The 19,584-nt window shown below is 32.1% G+C and overlaps 1 protein-coding gene across 2 annotated transcripts in view; it reads right to left on the bottom strand.

Moving 5' to 3' along the window:
- Window positions 1-19,584, bottom strand: part of LOC126769997 (uncharacterized) — a 38,129-nt gene that overhangs the window by 2,929 nt on the left and 15,616 nt on the right. The window contains exons 2-9 of one of the 2 annotated variants that reach the window (XM_050489094.1): window positions 14,827-14,968; window positions 6,579-6,710; window positions 4,064-4,714; window positions 3,719-3,921; window positions 3,352-3,439; window positions 2,584-2,731; window positions 2,215-2,340; window positions 1,178-1,302 (exon numbers count right to left, since the gene is read on the bottom strand). In XM_050489094.1, the coding sequence (XP_050345051.1) occupies window positions 1,178-1,302; window positions 2,215-2,340; window positions 2,584-2,731; window positions 3,352-3,439; window positions 3,719-3,921; window positions 4,064-4,714; window positions 6,579-6,710; window positions 14,827-14,968 (1,615 nt within the window). Of the gene's footprint in view, window positions 1-1,177; window positions 1,303-2,214; window positions 2,341-2,583; window positions 2,732-3,339; window positions 3,440-3,718; window positions 3,922-4,063; window positions 4,715-6,578; window positions 6,711-14,826; window positions 14,969-19,584 lie in introns of both variants that reach the window. The other variant, XM_050489093.1, reaches the window with a different exon arrangement.

Genomic DNA, 19,584 nt, shown 5'->3' on the forward strand with positions numbered 1-19,584 from the left:
GTACTTCACAAAAACTTGACTCCAAAAACTATTTTATGATGTCTGGACGGTAAGTTATGATTTCGCTTTTCGACCGTTGCAATATAATTCCTTTTTTGAAAACACGTTACAAATTCAATATAATTGATTCAATTTTATATGATAATAACGATGGCAATATACTAGATATGTTCACATTCGTTTCACATATTTATTTGTTCTTGTATTAATTAAACTATGCTCGATATTAAGCGATTACTGTTACTCGAATGTATGAATTAGATGGCATTGTTTAGATGCTTAAATACTTTTTTCCAGACTTTCTAAGTAATAAAATTAGACAAAAACATAAACATTTCATATAATGTGGATTTTTTATCGTTTATTATCATTACAGTTTCTATTGCTTTATGATGACTAGACATTAAATATGTGTCATATGATTGTACTTTGTGAATTGGGTTCAGTAGAATTATTTTCTAAGCACGAAACCGGGCAAATCGTGAAATGTCAGAAGGTGATATCTTATGGTGACTTTAGTAATAATAATATTTTAAAGATAAAGTACAAATTAAGAAAACGTATCGCCGTAAGTCGATATTTAACATACGTAATACATAAGTATGATACGAAATGAGATACGTAATATATTATAGATGATATACGGAACATAGTAAATACGTTTATATCGCATCGCAAGTTATCAATATATTAAATGACGTAAGAGCTACGAGCTATCAGTGTAATGGTTTTATTGTATAAAGATTTTGACTTTGATTATTTTATTCAGATCGATATGATAATCGTCAGAGCGATAATCATAGAGTTTTAGTCTTCTTTCTTATATACGCTGTAGTTACAAATGCCGACGAATGAAATTATTTCGATGACGCATTTATCCAGTTCATGTGGCACTTACAACAGGAAATGTAGGTTATTACCATCCATTGCTCGTTACAGCAGTTGGTATAGCGAGACGAATATAAGTAGGTAAGTAAAAGTGTAATGAGACAAACTATCTCAACCCTGGTGGATAAGAGCACACTCATCTATTAATCGATCAAGGAAGCAACTAAACCGCACTTATGAGGTGACAGGAATCAATTCACCAACAACATGCGTTACTAATGCATTTCAAACTCCAAATAAGTATGGAAAAGGATCGAATGATGATGATGGTATATACGAGTAGACTTACTGCAGACGGCACAGGCTATTTCGTCGCTGTTGTCGCCGCAGCCGTCTCGGCCCGAGCACGCGACAGCCGTGCTGCGACAGCGACCGTTCCCACACCGCAGTGGACAAAAGTCCGCTGCACGCCAACTGAGAACACAATATATTCATTCAAGGTAAAAGACTGTATCTCTTACAGATTTCTTACCCGATACTTGCAGTTTTCTTCATAATGTTTTTCTTCACCGTTTGTACTTCCCTTTCCCGGTTTATTCCATAGATTATATACTATATCTTCAATTATATGTATATATAACTATATTTTGTATAGATATCGCTATCTGAGATATGGAGCCTTTTGTGAATACTTTATTAATAGATTCGATAACATAACTGTATCTATATTCAGACTATTCAATCTCCGTAATCCGTCCGTCCGTAACAGCCAGTGATTGTCCCACTGCTGGGCTAAAGGCCTCCTCTCCTCTTTTTGAGGAGAAGGTTTGGAGCTTATTCCACCACGCTGCTCCAATGCGGGTTGGTAGAATTCACATGTGGCAGAATTTCAGTGAAATTAGACACATGCAGGTTTCCTCCCGATGGTTTCCTTCACCGTAAAGCACGAGATGAATTATAATCACAAATTAAGCACATGAAAATTCAGTGGTGCTTGCCCGGGTTGGAACCCACGATCATCGGTTAAGATTCACGCGTTCTTACCACTGGGCCTAAAAAGACCTAGATGATTGGGGATACTGCCTTTGCTAAATTAGACCTGAAAGAACTAGATGGCAGGATTTTGTGGAAGCCCGTCTGGGTAGGTATCACCCAATTATTACGAATTCTACCGCTGTAGAGCTACAAAAAAATATCCCAAAAATAAATCGCAGCACGGTTCATGACCAAAATTGGCTACTACGACAAAGGAATAAGCTCCAAAACCTTCTCCTTAAAAAAAGGGCCTTTAGCCCAGCAGTGGGACATTCACAGGCTGTTACGGTACGACAAAAGATACATCCTACACAATTTATAAAATTTAATTGTGAAAATTCATATATTTACCGTGATTGTTCATTGCATAGATGTGGAGGCTCATCCGAGCCGTCCTTGCAGGAGATTATGGCATTGCAGAACTCGTATTCCGGTAAGCATTCACCCGACCCGCAGCGGAATGTGTGTCGCGGACAACTGGAAAAACACGATCGTACTGTTATACAACTTACAAAACTAGCCCTAACATCAACCTGTTCCGTATATTCACGGAATCTATTACTTGCATTACATTTTTCTACATTTTCTCAAGACAGAATATTTCATTTTGAATTTCAAGGATTTTTTAAACACTGATTGGTTAGACCCAGTTAATCAGGATTTGTTTCAGGATCACAAAACATTCGACAAGTTATGTTTTTCCTAGGTATAAAAGCTCACCCTCTTCTCCTAGTAGCTCGGCAGTTTCTCTCGTCCTCTCCGCCCGGACATTGTACGACGCCGTCACACCGCGAGGCGCGTGACACGCACGGTGAGCCCGCTCCTCCGCAGCGAAACGCGTGCATTGGGCAACGTTCGCCGGTACCATCTGAAATAATGTTGGATATTATCTGTTGTATAATTGTTATTTTGGAATCAAATTTTTCATATCAATCAATAAATATATTTTATCCATAAAAGTTATGTATTCCCAATATTTTGTATTAACGGTAATGAGGTAATGACATCACCTCTCTTCCTCTTAAGATACTTTACTGGATGCCACTCTAACAAATACAAAAAAAAAAAGAATAAATACACAATCGCTTCAAACATATAACTGTACTGTACTGTATTACCTTGTACATTGGTATTATTCGTAGTTGTACATATTAGTGACATAACACATTTTACGTTGACTGAATTCTTTGTTTTTATTTTAAAATAAAGGAGCACCTCTCGGGTAGAGGTGGTCCTAATTAAAGGAAAGTAAGAGGTAAAGATTTGTATTAATGTTAACATTTAACACCTAACCCAATTTACCAGCAGCAACGATAATTTAAAATTTGCTTTTATAATCCTTCACCAATCGTTTGGAAACACGGTTTTAATAAATGAAGAAATTTTGTTTCGTTTAAAGGTAAGTGATACAGTTAAAATAATTAATAAGATAAGAATAAGTTGTGCAAGGAAAGGAACCCGTGCATAGATATTTACCTCTACCTGTACCTTGGCATTTCTCGTCAGATCCGTCCGGACAATCCTTACGACCGTCACAAACAAAGTACCAGCTTATACATGTACCAGTTGATCGACACTGAAATAAATTAATCAAATAATAATAATATTTAATTTATTTCTTCACAAAAAGTTTACAAATTAACATATAACATTTAAATATTAATTAAATAATGTGAAGACTGGTGCTTGCAATAGATAAACTGTTCTACTAATGATATAATGATATTATAATATACATATATACAAATATTTTCTTAATTTTACTCAAATCAACTATTTTTCTCACATCAACTTATTAAGTTTATGAAGGGTGTTGCACCTTAACCGTAAACGACTGACTAATTGACTCACTCACTTGGAACGTGCCCGGTAAACATCCTCTGTTGCGAGCTGAACAAGCCGAGGTAGAATTTGTACGGTATGCGCAATCGCATCGCTTATTAACACATCGCGTGTTTGGATCCACCATGTGGCACTGTTCATCTGTGAAACAGGGCATTCCCAAAGACGCCGGTCCGACGTCGAATGAAACAGGATCGGCACGAATGCGATTTTTATCTAAAAATAAAATTGGATCAATTTTAATTTTGCAATTACTCCAAATTAAAAAAGTAACAACCTGATTTAAATAATAATTATCTATATGACATCGATCTTCTTAGACAATACCTAAATATTACTTAAAAGTTTTTTAACTTACCTTTTAGGGATGACTTTTTTTGATGGCCAGTTTTGTTAGACTTATTACTATTCTGATCCTTTATAGTTCCTTTCTTGTTTGATTTCTTTTCAACTGTTGGCTGAGTCACTACTCTGTAAATTGGTTGATCGTTGGCATGCAAATTAGCAGTCATTTCATCAACTCTAATCAATTCATTAGGTTCACCATCTTTTCTGTTTGATACTGGTAGTTTGCTAGGTTCTATAGTGGGTACCTTTAAAACAGTTTGCATAAGGGGACTATCTTCTTGTGTGCTCAGTACGTCATTGTTACTAGTAAACATAGGTAAGTTGCTTGGTTGAATGTCGTCTGTAATTGCTGTTAATTTAGACTTTCCGATTGAATCGACTGGTTTGGAATTTTTTTGAATCTTGGATATTTTATCGTATAACTCTTGATTTAACGGTTTTCCTTTAATAGACTCTACAGTTATCAAATCTTTCTCAAGTATCACTGCCTCGGTTGAATATGTAGATGGTTTTTGAGCAATGCACTTTTCCCCAGTTTGTTTAAAAAACGCATTACAAGAACATCTTCCAAACAGATTTGGTATAACGAATTCACAATGACTTTCTTTATCCCACAAACGGCAATGTTCGTTGCTGTAACAAACGTGACCCGGCGGTGCAGCTACGAAAAATAAACAGTATTACTTAAGAGTTGTCCAAACTCGCGCTAGTACAATATTTGTGCTTTATTTATGCTTAGAATCCATCTCATCTGAAAACATTGTCAGGAAGTATGCATATGTCGAATAAAAACCATTAATCAACCGATATTATAGAAGAATGGTGGAATAAGCTTCAAAGCTTCTCCCCAAAAGAAGAAACCTTAGCTAACTTGTACATTTCATTTATATATATTCTTGTTATTTAGAGACCATTACTAGTACTACTACAACTGGGTACTATAAGATTTATTAATAAACGAGCTGAAATCAAACCGTATTGAACTTGTCAGCCGTGGAAAATCATTAGTGATATACAGTGGTTGTGATATGAACCGTAGTTAGTAATTTACTCTATGGCAAATGAACGACTTCTCACTATATGCTCTGATAATCGCTTTCTTAATAAATATAAACCTAAGTTAGGTTTATATTTATAACTCACATATTCGATTTTAAAATTTCTAGCTATTAAATTAGGTACCTTTATATAATAATTATATAAAAGAGATTTTCAAATTAATTAATCGTATACAAATTTTAGGATTTTTTACTACTTATGTGGCAAATCAAAATCAACATAATACACCACAGGTGAGTGTAAATTATGTACATAGCATCGTTTCTATAAAATATGTTAATCGATGTACGAGTTCTACTTTAGACGTGAAATAATTCTCACACTATACAAGCATTATGAGTTATAATAAAATATGTCATTAAAGGCACCGCATCGGTTTGACAGAACAATCGCCTCATTTTCTCACAGAACATTCCAGATATACATTACGGAAGTGATTACTATCTAAGCGCAGTGAACAGCTAGTTATAGAAATTGGTTTGCGCGAAATATGCGATTTAAAAACGCAATCATGAATTGTTATATTACAACTGGTCGGTCAATTGGATTGATATCGATATTAATATCTTGACTTTCATCTGCCCGAGTTTTAGAATGACATAGTGGCTGCTAGTAGCTATCTGCAGTCAAAGCAGTGAGTTACTACCCGTGACGCGACCGATTCGGCGTAAATTCTCAAACGACAAGCGGTAATGAAATCGAAAGTAGTAAACGTAGTTATTACTAATACTATTATTATATTTTTTCCTTATAGAAAATTTACAACTTAAATTACCGTAAGAAAATTTTGCTAATTCTTTTATTAAGGTCACAAATATTAGAATAATTTAACGACTACTTGGAACATGGGTTATTGCAATTACTTTCTGCGCTAATAGCTTCATTTCCTGCTTATGATAAAAATTTGGTTAGGCAATGTAGATTTTTTTATAGAATAGGAAGGCGGACGAGCATATGGGCCACCTGATGGTAAGTGGTCACCAACGCTTATAGACATTGGCATTGTAAGAAATGTTATCGCCATCGCTTACATCACCAATGCACCATCAACCTTGGGAACTAAGATAAAGCAGGATTTTTTTTTTATGTTGCAAGCGAAATAATAAAAAATGTAAACACTTACTACTAAATACTATATATTTATCCGAAAATTTCAGCTTTCATTAAATTTACGGAGCATTTATTTCTGACATCCGATCATTTTAAATTAATTTGGGGAAAAACGCGTTCGAGAGTAAATGCCGAAAAGCGGGATAGAGACTATTCCATGAGGGACATTTATTTTGGCACTAAAAGTTGGGCCGCTACCCCAAAATCGGGACCTCTGGCAATGCTGGTTTGTTGTATCTCCTCCAAATTATACAAATTGAGGATGTTTTAATGGTTTGTAATTCGACATATGTAATGAGATCCGTTATTTAAAATACTAACACAACTAGATTATTATTAATTAAAAATATACTTACGAGAAAGACAGGTATGCTTCCTAAATTGCAAATGTCCGTCTGAACATCGGCAAACTCCATCTAAACAGGCGCTAAAGGCAACTTTTAAGGTGCACTGTTCCGACACCACGCACTCAGAACCTAAGAGAGTCGCTGTAACAAAGGATTTAGTTACTTTAGTAATCTTGTCTGAGGTCAAATGGGTTTTGAATAATTACGCGCTGATAGATTGCCTGCGCAATCAATAAATTACTATATATAAGTGCATAATAATACAATTGCATGATTATTCCGAGCTAACTTTTGGCTTTAAAAATAAATTATAAATTTCCTTAAATCCATGTTGGATTTAAAAAAAAAAAAAGCCGAGATGGCCCTGTGGTAAGAACGCGTGAATCTTAACCGATGATCGTGGGTTCAAACCCGGGCAAGCACCACTGAATTTTCATGTGCTTAATTTGTGATTATAATTCATCTCGTGCTTTACGGTGAAGGAAAACATCGTGAGGAAACCTGCATGTGTCTAATTTCACTGAAATTCTGCCACATGTGAATTCTACCAACCCGCATTGGAGCAGCGTGGTGGAATAAGCTCCAAACCTTCTCCTCAAAAAGAGGAGAGGAGGCCTTTAGCCCAGCAGTGGGACATTCACAGGCTGTTACGGTTACGGTACGGTATGTTGGATTATTTTATCTAATGAAACAAACTATCTTGAACTCTTGCACACTTATATTATATTAGACTTATTTGAATAGAGTGCTGTCTCCAAAACTTTATAAGGTAAAATTAAGTATATACTGACAAAACATTTTCATGTTATTTATTAGAGCGTACAAAAAAAATTTAATTCAATGTTGACATGCATGTCATGTGCAGTTAGGATGTCCATCAAAACAGAACAAGGAAAAATTTGAAGTGTATAAGATAACGGATATATTATGTATTTTTAAACATCGGTACATAAAAAAATAAGATTTTTAAGAACTGGGCGTAACAGACATATTCTACGAAGCATATGAATGAAGGTGGACAGAAAATTGAATGACGAGGTCACGACTCTAGTCGTATGCGACCCTATTTTATGGTTCAAGTTCACAGTTGGCTTGGAGCGTCAATTTGTATGCAATGTATAAGTTTTGACTTTATTTTTATGTATATGAACCGTAATCGTTTTATGATGTTATGCACGTTTTGTATCCAATACCGTCTAGTATTAGTCATGGTGACAAATAAAATTGAAAAAAAAATCAATTTACTATAACAAATCTCATTCAAATAATACACCAACGGATAAACATAATTCGATTGAAAAAAAAAAAAAAATATATAACAGTTTAAGCGATAATACATATTAATATATCAATAACTTATTTCCAAACAATATGATTAATAATTATTGTTTTATCTTTAATACACACAATACTTGCAAAATATACCTGTTGGGTGTTTGTTTCACAATGAAATATAAATACTAAATATTTATTGTAAATGACCGAATTAAATATTAAGTTAATCTTTAAATTAGTTAATAATATTTTTAGAAAGTATCCGAAATGTCAGGTTGTTTGTGTAATATTTATTGTTTAATATATTGCCGTAGTCGAGTGATTAATAAAACGAACAAATGAACAGTTGTTTTAAGGAAGTAAAATTCCATTTATCAATCATGTTTGCATGTGTCAACACGGTGTAATTTATAGTATTCGGAAAATATTTTCTAATAACTTAAATACGATTTTATAATAGTGTTGAAACTTTCCGCTTGTGTAGGCACAGCCGACACTTTCGAACGATTAGCAGTCTGTCACATAACAAATCATTTTACATACCAGTAGTGTTTTTGATATAAGAATGTGCCGATAAAGCTATTCAAATGTTTGTGTAATTAATTCCTTTCAATAATATGTTAATTATGATCATATAAAATACCCAGTATGTGGTGTGAAGTACCTTCCGCATTTTACACACATTGTAATGAATACAATGCTAGGTTATCATTTGATAAAATACTTACTTTATAATAATGCGCAGGTAAAATAAAATTTAAAATAAAAGTTTTAATCTTATGTACATAAATTACACAAATAAATATATGATTATGCATTAATACATCTATTTTATTATTCAGCGCTGAAGAGGTCGCTGTTTGAAGCAAAAAATATCCAGGTTAATACAAATTTTTTGGTATTGTTATATCTTAGACAGATCTTATTGATGAAGTTAAACATGTTTGACACACAAATCTTAAAAATGAAGCTTAAAAAGATGAATATGCGTTTATTGTATCGTTCACAGATATACAGGCGTGAAAAATTAATTTGCGTGGCTTTTCGATTTCCAATCATAAGATTTAATCTCTGGCCTGATTTATCAGTGTGTCTCAGTAACCGCGTTTATTTTGTGTTATTCATTCGGTAACTCGCATTGATTTACAACTATTTTTTATCTGTGGACCGTAATGTAGACGTTAAATGTATGATTCATAATAAGTATTTTGAAGTGCAGTGTGTTCGTTCTGAAGTTTAAATTAAAAAGTAACAAAATCAACTTTTAGACCGAGATAACCTAGTAGATAAAACTAGTGGATCCTTATGGAAGGTCGTAGGTTCAAATCAAGGCATGCATAACCAAGGAATAGAACAACAAGGTGATGAGCTCCCAACCTTTCCTTTCCTCAGCAATTGGAGATTCACAGGCTGTTTCTTGGAATTGGAGATTCGCAGAAATGTTCCAAGATCGACCATTAATTGTATATAAATACGAATTCAGATATATAATTTTTTATAAAAATGTAGGCAAACGGGCCACCTGATGGTAAGTGGTCACCACCGCCCGTAGAAATTAAGTGCTGTAAGAAATATTAACCATTCTTTACATACATGTGCCAACGACCTTGGGAACTAAGGGTGGTAATATATTTATTCATTACTTTTAGTTCATTATGTCATAATGAACAAATAATACAAAGTCACATGCTGAACGCGATAAACTACCGAACAAAAACTACCGAATGAATTTTCATACGGTTTTCACCAATGGACGGAGTGTGATTCACGAGATTTAAATGTGATAAATGACGATAAATGTTGAAGATGTCTGAAAAAATCATACCGACTCTTTACTGAAGTGTGCCGCGTAAACAATTAGAGTTTTATGTATTACAATAAAAAGATTTTAAGTATGTTGAACCTTATTCTAACTGTGTGAAGTCGGTACGGGTAGCTAAAAAGAAAATATTATGTCAAGCTATTCTCAGATAGGCGTAAAACAATAACCATGACATTCCCGTCGCGCATCGAATAAATAACTTTATGAATGGTTTTAAATGTTATCGCTCTTATAAAACTAGTGAACAACTTTATTTTTAATGTAAAGAAACCAATTTATCTAGATAAATGTTAGCTGTGTCAACAATATTAACGATTCTATCGCATTATTCATTTTATCGATTTATGTGATTTATTACTTACTATTAATTACGTAATGATTAGTAGCCCAATCATATGTTCCTTTTATTAGTAATATCTCATTGTATCACTGTTGGGTATGTGGTGGAACCTTTATAGAAGTATTCATATTAAAGATTTGAGCTTATTCCACCAACCTGCTGCCAGTTGGTGAATGTTTATGTGGTAGGCTTTCATCCAATAAATGCTTTTTCATCACAATGTTTTCCTTTCCCGTCTAGCGCAATATGAGTGTTAAATAAAAATCAAGCGCGTATAAATTTAGTGATGCTTGCTCGGTTTTGAATCGCGATCGTCGATTAAGTTCGACATGCGTTTCTCTTCTATATTACAGAAAAATCATTTTAATCTATGTGTAATTTCTAATACAAAAAGTAATAATAAACTTTATAAATATATATGTAGCATATTTATTTGTAAAATAACGCAAAACAGACTGGGGGTATTTAACATATGTCAACATGGTTTTGGATAAAAAATGTATAAAATATGTTTTCATAATTAGTGTTTAATATTTTTTTAATAATTTTGTAATATTATATTTGCGGCTTACATAATGGACTTCAAATTGTTAAGATTCATAACAGTATATTATATATGAATATATATTTGATTGAAATACCTAAGAAAGTTACAAAATATTCCTAGTAAGTATACGTAAAACATTAAGCACTAATATTCTAATAAATGACGATATTGACTACTACATTTATAATAAAAGAAAATATCCTTGTTTGTATTTTTTTTATTTTAAACATTTTATATCTTCGAGTCGGTTAATAAAGGTCAGTAATAAACGTATAAAGTGACTGACTCGTAACTGATTTTAAGACCCCGACTTTTAATATAGATTTATTAGCGACATATTGGTTATGGCTGGGTTGGGGAAGAATTGACTGCAAATTGAAAGTACTTTTCGTGTAGAATACAGACAATAGATGGTACGATTTATTAAAGTTTTATTCTTAAAAATTTAGAAAATGTATTTTTATATTCTAGGATAAGTTTGACGGTGTGAATTTTCAAAAAATGTGATAATATCGGAAATTTAAAGGAAGTTATCATTGAAAATAACTATATATTTATAAATACAAAATATAATCATTGTCTTTTTATACTTAATAGAAGACTGAATAAACAATATGTAATTTTTTTACGCTTAGCAAATTCAAAATATTATCTCTAACAAGGATCGTATCAATCATCGTTGAAAGAAGACATTGGTGGATAAAAATGATTTAATTGATTGTAATCAATTTATATAACATATTGCTAATATGTAACATTAAATGATCGAGATCTTGGATAAAATCGACGGGGAATATCGTTCTATTTTTTTATTTAAAAACAATTTGACACAAAGATTCTTTTTTAATAAAAAAAATAATTAAAAGATTTCTGTTGTTCAATGAATTAATTGCTTATAAATTAGTCACTAACAAATAAACAAAGAAATTTAATTTTTTAATTGTGCCAAGAGGGCACAGATTAGACAGATTTCGCCAATCATTTCGATAAGTGTAATAATCTGTCACTGATTACAGACATAAATAAAAATTATGCCGCTAGAGTACCTGATTTATTTTAAATGATCTAAATACATTTTAGTTTTTTTTTTAAAACAGATTACTGTTATAAGTATACGATTATATGAAGTTTAAAAATGAAAATTTTTAATAGCAAAAAAATACTGATTATAAAGTAAAATAAAATTATTTGTTCAAACAAAAATTATTTGTTTCAACAAAAAACTAATAAGTTTTAAGTTGCGGAACCCAAGATTTGAACCTGGGACCTCGGACCTCTGCATTTAGTAAGCTAACCACTAGATGACCCAACGGACAGTGTAATATTTACAAAGTACAACAATTAGAAAACGAAAACATCCACTTAGCACCACTTACATTTTCATACTAATGATAACAATTAAAATATCAACGTATTTAATGGAAAATACCTCTTTCACGCGAAGGCTTGGCAAGTGAAATGTTAAAGACATAATTATAGAACGGCATAGTAATAATAAATCAGTAATATAATATTTCCGAATATTATAATACAACATCATGTAATTGTTTTGCAAAATTTAATCAATAATGTTTTTTTTTTAATTAGACCACTGCTCTTAATAGGCTTTACCACAAAAATAAACTTTTTAAATGGAAGTAAATTAAAGTAGGCTGTATATATTAGTTTGCTAGTCAAATAAAGAAATAAAACGACATACCAGAGAAAATTAGACTTAAGGCATGACAAGCAGTCGGTGTGTTAAAGCTAAAAATAGACAAAACCAGTAAGACGTAATAAGACAATGGAACGTAAACCAGAACGGAACATAAATCAAAATAACCTATTAGGTACTTTAAATACGTAGTATTTTTAACAATTTTTTTTTAAGTTGAAGGTATTTATTCTTGACTAGCAGGCTCCGGCTTCGCGCGGTTGCAATTTCCTAATAAAAAGAGAACGTGAAATGCGTTTAACAAGAATATATTAATATTTATTTTATAATGTTCATTTATTAATTTTTATAAGTATGTCATTAATGATATCAAAATTGGTTTGAGTAGTTATTTTTTTATGAACCGTAGACTGGCTTTTTGGGTTTTTAAAGTTTTTAAGAAAACGCCGTCATAATTTAATTATTTTGTACAAAATATTTACAAATTATAAACAAAAAGCTTCCTTGTTTATCGCTTTTCTATTAGTGAAAACCATATCGACGAGCCGGTTGGCGTGGTTGGTAGATACTTGCCTTTCACGCCGACGGTTGTGATTTCGATTCCCACCCAGGACAGACATTTGTGTGCATGAACATGTGTTTGTCCTGAGTTTGGGTGTAAATCTACATAAGTATGTATTTACAAAAGAAAATCAATATATATAGTATATCAGTTGTCTAGTTTCCGTAGCACAAGCTTTGTACAAGCTTAATTTGGGATCAGATGGCCGTGTGTGAAAAATGTCCCAGGATATTATAATTATTATATCAAAATCCGTTTCATGTCTTGGAAGAGGTAAATTGACATACAGACACAGGCAGACAGCGACTTTATTTTATCCTATTTATAAATTTAAAATGGTTTCCTATAAATTACTTGTACTTTGCATAAAAGTTGTCTGAAGCAACTGAAATGAGTAGATGAATAAAGCAAGCGTGGGATAGTGTGTAAAGGACGTGCAGATTATTTATTTTACAACTTATCGCGTATAATGTGTGCATGTTGAGTAGATTCAAGTCGAGATGGCCCAGTGGTAAGAACGCGTGAATTCTTAACCGATAAATGTGGGTTCAAACCCGGGCAAGCACCTCTGAATTTTTATGTGCTTAATTTCTGTTTATAATTCATCTCGTGCTTTTCGGTGAAGGAAAACATCGTGAGGAAACCTGCATGTGTCTAATTCCATCGAATTCTGCCACATGTGTATTCCACCAACCCGCGTTGAAGCAGCAGAAATAAGCTCTAAACCTTCTCCTCAAAAAGGGAGAGGAGACCTTAGCCCAGCTGTGGGACATTTACAGGCTGTTACTGTTACTGTCACAAGATTCATCTTATACAATTAAGTTAAAACAGTCATAATCATTAAATTCAAATAACTATAAAAACTCATCAGCTATATCTATTTTTAGTCGTTTCCTTCCAAAGAATTTGATTTATTGTGTTATACAATTACTTAACAGTTAATAAATATAGAGTTACTTTATTAAGTATAAATTGCCATAGTGCTCATCGTCTAAGTTAATTTCCGGGTGTCTTTGGTAGAGCCGAAGTTTATTGGTCATTTCACGTTTGAGTGAAAGCAACATGATTATATTACCGCATTCATATTTAATAATATACAGTATATTATGTCATATAATATTTTATAAATTATATGTCAAAAGCTAAGTTTATCGAGATTAAATTAAGTATGTAGTTTATGTTGATTAAAATACAGTCTTAGGGATATATCAAGGAAACAAATGAAAAGCTTATGCAATCTAACACGAACTACCGTAAGCGTAATTTAATAAAAATAATTATATTTAATAATGCTAAATTAAATATGTAGTTTGATTCACAGACTATGCCTATGTGGGGTAGCCTATTTCACTTGGTGGTAAAGCTATGTCCAAGCCCTTATCGGTAGGCGTGACCCATTGATGAATTTATTCTATCACCAAAAAGCAATACTTTTATATTTCTGTGTTTCTTTTTATTTTATATTTGAATTAGCCAGTGTAATTATAGACTATAGAAATATAGGTAACATCTTAGTTCCCACTGTTGATGAGGCATTGACGATGTAAGAAATAGTTAATATTTATTTTACTGCAAATCTATATATTTGACAGCGTACCAACAAATGTTAAATGATAAAAAAGCGTGTACATTAAATGAATAATTGAAAAACTACAATTTTCATTGCAACAATAATGTAATATATATTTACTAGGACATACATTATTTATTCGTGTAAGCAGGTACGTCGCAATGAGGGTGCGTGTGGGACTTTAGAACCTGTTATTGGACTTTAGAATCTATTATTCAGCCATAAATATTTTTAATTTTTTATATTAATTATAAATCTAATGAATTAAAGCATATGTAATTTTAATACAATACTTTATAGATTTTCAAGGTTATAAGATTTTATCTAAATAATAATAATACTAGTGATATCTTTGTGAAAATAGATGCTGGAGATGCAGTAGGTATTATGTAAAAGATAATTAAAAGAAATATGTCCGTTTTTTTTCAAGTGTATCTTAACAAAACAATATAAATATGAAATTTAAACGAAGATTAAATTTACTCACATTCAAGACACGTAGAGTCGTCAACCTGTGCATAGTACGGTCGACATGTGCATACACCTCTGGTGCATTGTGCGTTCAGTACGCTGCACTCATCATTGGAGCGGCAACTTGATCCTAACGATGATCCTTCAGATTGTAACACCTGAAAATAAATTTAAATTAAAAAAATCATCGTCACACGTAGTAGTATATACTATAATACTATAGTAGTAAAAATATATTACTATACTTAAAAATAGCAAAGTAAACAGAATATAATTTCTTTTTCCCTTTTATGAAACAACTTTTGTTTTACTCATCGTCAGCCTAACATGTTTCAATGTTTCCATATAATAACAGAAAGTTACTATTTCTTTAGCTTTTTATAGCGGTTTTTATTTCATTCTAACATCCTACAGAGTTACATTTATTGTATGTTATGGGTATAGCATATAGCCGAAAGCGTCAATCGCAAAAATATCATAAAAGTTGTAGTAAATTGTACGACGTAAAGGGAATCGTAAAACTACGCTGAGATAAAGAGAGGGATGCGGCTCCCTCTGTCCTGCGAATGGCTGGTAATAATGAAGTGGCATTAATCTCACAAGTTGAGTGAACGCACACAGCTAAGAATAGGCTCAACTTCGAAGTATTAATGAGGTAAGAATTTAGAAAATTCTGGAAAAATATGAACGAACTTAACATATAATTTGTATGTAAAAAGTGTGAAAGAAAAATATTCATAAAAGTTGTTTATTAATACAGAAAATGTGTAAGTAAATTTTCCTTTAATTTGTAGATTATTTTATGTAGATTTAGGTATAGATTATTTTATTAAGAATCACATAGCTGTTGACTATTTATAAAATTATTAAACGAATATCCGGCAAGTATCTGATACCTCACTTATCTGGCTTAATTTTTCTATCCAGTCTGATACCGGATTGTAGATTATTATCTGGCTCGAATCTACAAGGCGTAAGAGATAAAATCCAGCAAATTAAAATACTTGGTTGCGTAAACTGATCAAAAAAAATCGCGATTACTATCGATTTATTCAATCTTACATGCAATTACTTTTTTTCTCTGCTATCCTTATTTCGATTTACTTCCTAAATAAACGCAACTCTAAAACGTGTCGTAAATAAGATACAGCTCTTCCACTTTTTTCAGCGGGAATTTTGGAAATGAAAGTGAATGAAAGGTAGAAGTTTCTTCTCGAAAATTTATAATGAATAACAACAGACCTTATGTAGAGCTCTTTCAGCTTTGGTGCTCAAATAATTTGTTTTGCATCGTGTTTTGTATTTTGGTTTATAAAAATTATATTCAAGTATTTTGGTTTTCAATTTAACGACTGCAATCGTAAGCAGTACTTGTTGTGTTCCCTGTTTGAACTTAGTATGATCCAGAGGAATCACTATAGTTTTAAAGTAATTGTCTGTGATAATATTTGGCCAAATAGCCGGCCGTCAGAAATCCGGCTATATGGCTTACAAGATGGCCGGATATCCAGTATCCGGCCAAATAGCTATCCATTTTATTTGTACTATTCATGTTTCTTGAACGCTAAAAACTTATGACAATAATAATAATGTCCTTCTGGTAGAATTTTGGCCAGGACGGCTAATCTCAAAGATTAGTAATCGGCGCAGAAGATATAATAGTGAACACTATATTCTTTAACTACGGTACTGCGGCATGACCGAAGAAGATTTTACATGCTTTCCAGGAATGAGAGTATAACACTGTCAACTACTTAAATCCCAGTTGCTGCTGTGAATTTATTGGTAAAAAAATAGATTCTATTGACCCGACATGTGATGGGACACCATGGCCCCTGAATCTGCTTATAAGGTTTATAAGCTTAAATAAAAGTATATTTTTAAATTATGTTTTATAAGAACGCGCACCATGCACAATTTTATTTTATATTTTGATTAAGCGGGTACATATAGCATTATGCAATATCAGTACATTTTGCAGTTACATCATGCCTCTAAATTGCCGTGACAATCTTAGTTAACGTGTCTTCATGTATATTAGGATATCCTCCCACCGTGCCTACGCTTATGATGTATCAAGTGTACGATAATTATCTCATACCGATAATTTACTTGAAGGTAATATTATAATATTAAGGTACTTACTGTTCAAGTTAGCAAGACGTATACAATCACTTGCTTCATTTATGAAAATACTAATGTCTGAAAATATGCCCCATGTGGGACAAATTGCTGTTCTACGATATTATATAATCTTTTCGATTCGATTCAAAAGTAACTTTTTACGTAAATATATATATGATTAAAGTTATTCGACGAATTTCTGCGTATATCTATTCATAAATAATATGTATGAACCCTTGCGACAAAAATTAAATTTAAGGAGAACGGCTCAGAAACGTATCTATAAGTTATTCAAGATCCGGAAACATGAAATTATTCAGTAAGGAAGAAGGGTCGACATGTTACGCTGCTTCATAATTTACGAGTTAGTTGCTTTTGTAAGGTATGAATTCTTTGATATAAGAATTTGTTACACTTTGAATAAATAAGAGGGTACATTTAGAATAAAAACGACAAAAGGACATTTCATGACGAGAATTCGTTCCTATAATTTGAAAGATGTTAACGTTAAAAGTCTAATACTGCTGCTAATTGAGTGCTTTTAATCTTTTCTTAAAACATTATTTGACTTTTACTAAGGTTTAATCATCCATTTGTTTTTTGTTAATAATTTTAAAATATTTTCCTAGCGCGTATTTCAAATATTAAATAGTCATTCGTACACATATAAACACGGTACTTACAATCCAATGAAACCACATTTATAGCATAACGGCTTACGAAGTTACGAAGTATAAAATATAATATAGCTAATGAAAATATATAAATAAATCAATTAATTTTATTAAGACCAAGTGAACAACTACTTTTAACAATCTTAATATTATTATTATTTGAAATATACCAACCTAACTTATTTAGAGCCTGACTCACGAAAATTGAGCCTAAGATTTAATTGAAACTTTTTACATGGCAACATTCTATAAAAGTCGCCCGGCATAAAAATTGCAAACTATTTTATACGGTTTTAATTGATAATTAAGTTTTACTATTAAACTTTACTAAATGATTTTAATTATGACTTATAAAATTAATTAACATTTAAATAATTATCATTTTTTTTATTTGTATCTAGATTAACATTAAGGTTAATGTTATTAACCTGTTTTGCATTCTGTGCCATCTTACTATTCTTTGCTCTCAAGTTAATATTTTAGAGTAATATGAATTAACAGCATTCTATATAAAACTAGTAATAGTATATATAACGAATTTATTGCAAATTTAAAATTATTTACATGAGCATTTTACTTAGGAAAATCAAACCTAAGCTATATATATATTGTAACCTAATATATATATTGTAAAGTATCAAGACAATTTATTCGTACAAAACTTAGTGACGCCACAGGTAGTTTTTTAATTTGCCTCGCTTTTTCAGGCTCAACTTTCGTGTGCCAGAGTCTAAAAGAAGTGTATGGCATAAATGTGGGCTTTATAATAATACAAAAATGCAATAAATAGAACGAAATGAAGAGTTTCGCGTATGTCTGTGTGTTCGCTAACTTTCTTTATACTGCACGTTGGATTTTGATGTATTTTTCACTATTATTTTACTATAATTTCTGGAATGGTTTCTTTATATAACAAATTCCTATTTTAATTTGTTTTTTTTTAGAATAGGAAGGCGGACGAGCATCTGGGCTACCTGCTGGTAAGTGATCACCAAAGCCCATAGACATTGGCATTGTAAGAAATGTTAACCATCGCTTACATAACCAATGCGCCACCAACCTTGGGAACTAAGATGTTACGTCCCTTGTGTTGTTGTGTTGTTGTTCAAACCGGAACACAACAATACCAAATACTGCTATTTTGCTGTAGAATATCTGATGAGTGGGTGGTACCTACCCAGACGAGCTTGCACAAAACTCTACCACCAGTAAGTATTGAATTGTAGATTTTGATATTTATTAATGAAGTCGTTAAAAGTAGCTTATGCTGAGCTAAACTATAACAGATAAATCGTTGCTGAACGGTTGTTCTTCAAAATGTTAACACAAAAGTGCCATCTTGTCCTCGATGGCGTATCTAACTTTTATGTCACAATAATCACTTCCTTTTTGTTTAAAAAAACTGGGCAAAAGAATCTGTATCTGTAGTTCAAATCATTAATAAATCAATATTAGTACTTATCAAAATAAATAAAATCAATTGCGGATGCGTTTTCCATGAAACAAAATTGTTTTTTTTTTTGTTAGTTTGAGAGATCTCACAAGATCATCGTTTGAATCATAATATTTATATATAGTATATATAGTAACAGCCTGTTAATGTCCCACTGCTGGGCTAAGGCCTCCTCTCCCTTTTTTGAGGAGAAGGTTTGGAGCTTATTCCACCACGCTGCTCCAATGCGGGTTGGTGGAATACACATGTGGCAGAATTTCGATGAAATTAGACACATGCAGGTTTCCTCACGATGTTTTCCTTCACCGAAAAGCACGAGATGAATTATAACAGAAATTAAGCACATGAAAATTCAGAGGTGCTTGCCCGGGTTTGAACCCACGTTCATCGGTTAAGATTCACGCGTTCTTACCACTGGGCCATCTTCTTATATATTTAACATTTAAAAAAAAATCTTTTGCGCCGTGACAGATATCTAGTTTTTCAGATAGATAAAAATAATTAATTAAACACAAACTTAAAC

Source organism: Nymphalis io, chromosome 8 (genome assembly GCF_905147045.1).
Source record: "Nymphalis io chromosome 8, ilAglIoxx1.1, whole genome shotgun sequence".
Taxonomy (NCBI): domain Eukaryota; kingdom Metazoa; phylum Arthropoda; class Insecta; order Lepidoptera; family Nymphalidae; genus Nymphalis; species Nymphalis io.